This window comes from Limulus polyphemus, unplaced genomic scaffold (assembly GCF_000517525.1).
Source record: "Limulus polyphemus unplaced genomic scaffold, Limulus_polyphemus-2.1.2 Scaffold369, whole genome shotgun sequence".
NCBI lineage: Eukaryota > Metazoa > Arthropoda > Merostomata > Xiphosura > Limulidae > Limulus > Limulus polyphemus.
In genome coordinates, this window is record NW_013665979.1 from 528,044 (window position 1) to 533,746 (window position 5,703).

At 33.0% G+C, this 5,703-nt stretch overlaps 1 protein-coding gene across 4 annotated transcripts in view; it reads right to left on the bottom strand.

Moving 5' to 3' along the window:
* The window catches only part of LOC106457750 (glycine receptor subunit alpha-2-like), a 37,793-nt gene extending 32,256 nt beyond the window's left edge, over positions 1–5,537 (bottom strand). For 2 of the 4 annotated variants that reach the window (XM_022383773.1, XM_022383775.1), the window contains exons 1-2: positions 5,250–5,537; positions 1,313–1,431 (exon numbers count right to left, since the gene is read on the bottom strand). In XM_022383773.1, the coding sequence (XP_022239481.1) occupies positions 1,313–1,431; positions 5,250–5,326 (196 nt within the window). In that variant the 5' untranslated portion in view covers positions 5,327–5,537. The remainder of the gene's footprint in view (positions 1–1,312; positions 1,432–5,249) is intronic. The other 2 variants (XM_022383774.1, XM_022383776.1) reach the window with 2 other exon arrangements.
* Positions 5,538–5,703: the final 166 nt, after the last annotated feature.

Below are 5,703 nucleotides of genomic sequence, written 5' to 3' on the forward strand. Positions count from 1 at the left end.
CCAAACTGATTTAACAAATTCTTTAATCTGTCAACTAACATCGGATAAACCAAATTGATTTAAAGGATCCTTTAATCTATCAACTAACATCGAATAAACCAAACTGATTTAACAAATCCTTTAATTTATCAACTAACATCGGATAAACCAAATTGATTTAACAAATTCTTTAATCTGTCAACTAACATCGGATAAACCAAATTGATTTAACAAATTCTTTAATCTGTCAACTAACATCGGATAAACCAAACTGATTTAACAAATTCTTTGATCTATCAACTATATGAAATCTATGTTTTCCCGAAGGTATACGAACTAAATCTGTATTTAATGTTACATTAAAATCTCCAGCTAAACATACCAAATCATTGTTTGTATTTCATTCAAGTGTTTTTCAATATAATCTAAACATTCATGTGCTTTTTCGTGACATTGTGGTAAATACACGTTAGACAAATGTAAATTTAACTCTTTTTGATTTTATCAATACATGTAAAATATTACCTTTATACTCAGTGATGAATATGATTTATTTCCCAGATAACTTATGTAAACCTATTAGTTTACATAAGTAAACCATGTAAACCATGCCAGATCCATGCTATTGTGTAGCATAGGAATGAATTATATTATAATTCCAATTATTCCATAATAAAAACTGTCTCTCTACATAAATATCAGTTTCTTGTAATACAATAATTTCTGCATTATGATGCATAATATCATTTTTAACCACTCGGTTATTCACATCTATAGAACAACCTCTAACATTTTATTTAGCAATAACTGCTATAAAAAGAAGAAAAGGGGGAAAAAATCTTAGAATGTAAAGTTAACACCAGTAATACATACATCTTAGATTAAATTTACAATTTTTCACTTAAACTTAGATAGATAGGAAAGTAAAGTAGAAAAGTAGATAACAAGTTATTTCGTTTAAAATTAATAATACTTAACAAGAACTGTGTTGTCATTCCTCTGATACTGTGTAAAATTTCTATATCACAGAAATATGTGTGTGCGTGAAAACGTACTTTATGTATATAATCTTCAATTTCACATCAAACCATTCTTTTAATAAGAGTGTCAAGTAACATAAAAACATATTACACAGAAAATATTGTGAAAGTTAAGATTAGGAACTTTACCGCAACTGATTCGACAGAAGCTGACGTTCAAGAACAACGAGGAAATGGAAAGAAATAAAGACAAAATATTCTACAAACTGAAGTTCCTAACTTGGTTAACCCTAAACCTTTAACACAGTTTCGTTTTGTTCAGATTATTCACATCTGACCTGTCTCGAGCTTACCCAGATGAGTTGTGGGTAGCTCTCTCCTATCGTATGTTCGTAATAATTCGTCTAAGATCGCCAGGTCCGTCGTAGAATTGAAATTTATTCCAACAGCACCAACAGGATCACTAGAAAATCTGAGATATTTCTGTTAAACAGGCTATAAATTTACCTTTTTTTTCGTTAATTTAATTCTACATCTATAACATTATTTTTGATACGTTTTTCACGGTGACTAATAGCAAAAAAAATGCATGCGCTTGAGTTTTTTGTTGTTGTTATTAGGGCTTAAGTCATTAAACTGAATCTCAAATCACGTGGTAAAAATTAAACATAACTGTATTAATAGTAATAAGTGATACCGAGAATAATTAAAAGAAAATAATCTTAACGGCTCGTTCAGACTCGTTGAAACTAAAATCCAGTTTAAATATATAAAAAATGGTATATATATTATGTACTAAATGTAAAGCACAAACAAGCTCACAAGCCCTTCATAAAAAAGGGGGGCCAGGCATGGTGTTAGCATGCCCGAACTGTGAATTCGAAGATACGTGATTTCCAAATAGTTGGCACAAGAACACCCACCGCACGCCAAACATGCTCTTTCAGCCGTGGGGGCGTTATAATGTAACCGTCAGTCCCACTATTCGTTGGTAAAAGAGTAGCCCAAGAGTTGGCGGTGGGTGGTGATGACTAGCTGCCTTCCCTCTAGTCACGCCTGACCAAATGAAAGTCATAATTCAAAACATAATAAAGATATTTCACTTCTCAGGATAAAGAATGAAGATTAAATTATTGAAGCTTATTTCAGAAACATGTACAAAACACACCTACTTTTATGAAAATTATTGTTCTTAGTCTGACATCAGAATAATACAAAGTACAATGTAATTCAAATAAAACAATGTTCAATTATTAGGACTCACAATTCTTTGTCTGTAATGTAAGCGGATTTTTCTTGTATATAGTTGTAGTTTTTAAAAGTCAATAAAAGGAATAAATATGATTTAAGTCAATGAATGTGTTGGTTACATTCCAACTAAATCATTGTAACAATAGGTCTTCAGAAGGAAATTATTGCATTCCATAAATGCGCACTTATAAATGACATGGCGTTAAAATTGTTTTTCTAGCATTGCTAGTAGCTTTCCTAGACTTTAAGTAACTAATTTCTTAAGCGCCTAGGTCTGTCGTCTGTTAGTCAATTAACGTTTAATTCCAACTGAGAAGTTTGGTTAAAACTACTTATCCTACATTGTTAAAACTCAGGTACAAATGTAATTTGTCTGTGAGAACAAGACTCATACTGTAGTTCTGTGATGGTACTGGGTGAACAAGGTTAACCCTGTAGTTCTGTGATGGTACTGGGTGAACAAGGTTAACCCTGTAGTTCTGTGGTGGTACTGGGTGAACAAGGTTAGCCCTGTAGTTCTGTGATGGTACTGAGTGAACAAGGTTAACCCTGTAGTTCTGTGTGGGACTGGGTGAACAAGGTTAACCCTGTAGTTCTGTGATAGTACTGGGTGAACAAGGTTAACCCTGTAGTTCTGTGATGATACTGGGTGAACAAGGTTCATACTGTGGTTATATGATGATACTGGGTGAACAAGGTTCATACTGTAGTTATATGATGTACTGGGTGAACAAGGTTCATACTGTGGTTATATATGGTACTGGGTGAACAAGGTTCATACTGTGGTTATATGATGGTACTGGGTGAACAAGGTTCATACTGTGGTTATAAGATGATACTGAGAGATCAAGATTCATGTTGTAGTTCAATGATGGTACTAAGTGAACAAGATTCATGCTATGTTCCTGTGATGGTACTAAGTGAACAAGATTCATGCTATGTTCCTGTGATGGTACTAAGTCAGCAAATCTCATTTTCTGTTACATTACGGAGTTTCTCCCAATTAAGGAAGACGGCAATCGTAATTACAAGTTTTGTTGCTAGTATCCAGTGCAATATTAGTTTCGACTTCGTATGAATGCAGTGTTCGTGCTTCAATGAATTTTGCGGTAAATTCAAACCTATTATTGGAGTAAGTCTTGAGATCACCTTATGTTAGTGGATCAACTGACAAAATAATAGAAAGCATCCAACATGGATTTTGGTTGTTTTATATCTCCATGTTCTTCTGAAGTAACACTTCTAGAGTACATGTTAAAATACGTTTACCTACACCATGGGATAATGTAATCCTCTTATAAAGTTTTAGATGCTGTAGTGTTCAATTGTTACTCGTTTTAGTTAAGGGCGTTAGTAAGGTAAACACACACGTTAATTGGGTGAAGACAATAAAAAAAATTTGTCTGAAAAAGAAAAACGAAGATAAGAACATTTAGCTCAAACACTGCTAAAATAACAAATATATAACTGTAAATATTGATAACTGGGAAATCGTTCTTAGTGAAGCTATATACTGATAAGATACAAAGCTAAAACCTTTAATGTCTTTAATGTTTTTGTCTCCATTTTTTTGTAGATTTCCTCATCAGTTTGATGAACCAAACAATTCTGCTAATTTCTTTTATAAAAATACATATTTAAAAAAAGGAATTAGGCTTAAAACACACAAGTCGTCTCCATAGGCACGCTGTAATGTTGTTATTAGTTTTAGTTAGCCTAAACAAGTCAAAAACATCTCCTATATCATATATGACTCAATGTTGAAAAACAACTTAGTGTAAACCACATTTAACGGGCGCACTCCCCCCTTCCTCCCAAAAAATAGTTTTTACAGGTTACACAAACTACAACTAAAATAAACTAATCTCTAGTGTTTAAATTTTTATAAGCAAGACGGACCACATTTTCAACATTGCACTTTTGTATCTGCAATCTTATTAGGCCGAACCATTCATTTATGTTGTATTCGCACCTTCGCATTTCGCATCAACCTTAATTGCAAAAGCAAAAATAGAGCTGGTGATATTTACTGTTTTTCTTACTTCAGGAAGTATTAGAAAATAAAATCACCTCAAGCTTTTAATATGTCTGAATTTTTTAGTATGCGTCTCAGTATGCATAGTACAACACTGCTTAACATTGTCATATTAATATACCATACTAATACACCGTTATTACAGGTTACTTGTTTAAGGAAGATGTGAATTGATTTTTTAAGATCAATTTCAGAATTTTACTTTTAAAAAAACTACATGTGTTGATTTTGTGTAATGTTGTGTCTATCTTGTTGCATTCTCGGTGTTTTACATTTGATTTCTTCAAAAAGGACTACAACTCACCTTAATATCTTAATTAAATAACACCACCTCAAATGCAAGCAAGTCCTATAGATACTTAGGCGTATCGTATTTTATACAGTATATATATCTAAAGCAAGAAATAACAACCAAAAAGTTTAGTTTAAATATAATATTTTACTAAGATATTTTATTCGTTCTCCTTCTGCGAAGTAACACACTGTTATTTTAATGAGCATAAGCTTTTCAAAGGAAGTTTCTAAATTCTTCCTTGTTCATAAGAAGCCATTGTACAGTAACCTAACGGTTGCGCTCGTATAGGTGTGAACAAGTCTGTTTCCTGGTTAGAGTATGATTGAGTTAAATAGACAAAAATCACATCTCCAGCCTCCAGCCAAAAAACATGCTCAGTGACGTTTTTATGTGTTTTTGCGCCGCTGGATATAGTTCTGTGTTGCTGTGAGTTCAAGGGAAACTAATAAGAAAGAAAGTACTTAACATCAACAACAAAGACAAGACATTCCAAGAGCGTACTAAAAGATAAAAGGCCAATTAATTTGTACAGATGTAGTGTGTGTGTGCGTTAATCCTGAAATACATTAAGCTGAAGGAACAGAAATGAGAAAAAGTAATTATTGCACATTTATATTTATAAATGTGCATTATTCGCTTATTCAAATCTTACAGTTTACGACTTTGTTTTTGAGCTACGCTCTCATGGAATATAATGAGAATACCCTACCTGGAGTGCTGCTTACAGATGACGTAACACGTGCTGAACAGAAACACTGCAACAAGCTGACAGACTTCTGAAAACATTTTACTTGATGACCATAGGATAAAATAATGACATAAGTACTTATGACCCGTCCTTAGGCTTATGTCATCGAACTAGTTCCGTAAATCTTATAATCTAATGTACACAGCATGATATAGGCGACGATGCGACAAGATTCTATTAGGGTTATATAGACGGATATTCCGGTGCATTAGCTGTTGAAGTTCGACCCCAGCAACCCGCAGGACTGTTGCGCGAATGGAACGCGTTTAAAGTATGGACGCATGCGTCACCATGCAGTTTTATTAAATGGTATAATATCAAAAAATAAAATCATTTTGTAATGAAAATAAAAATAAAGAGCATACTCTAAAATCATTCAATAACACAGTCCGATCCGTCATCATATAATACATCT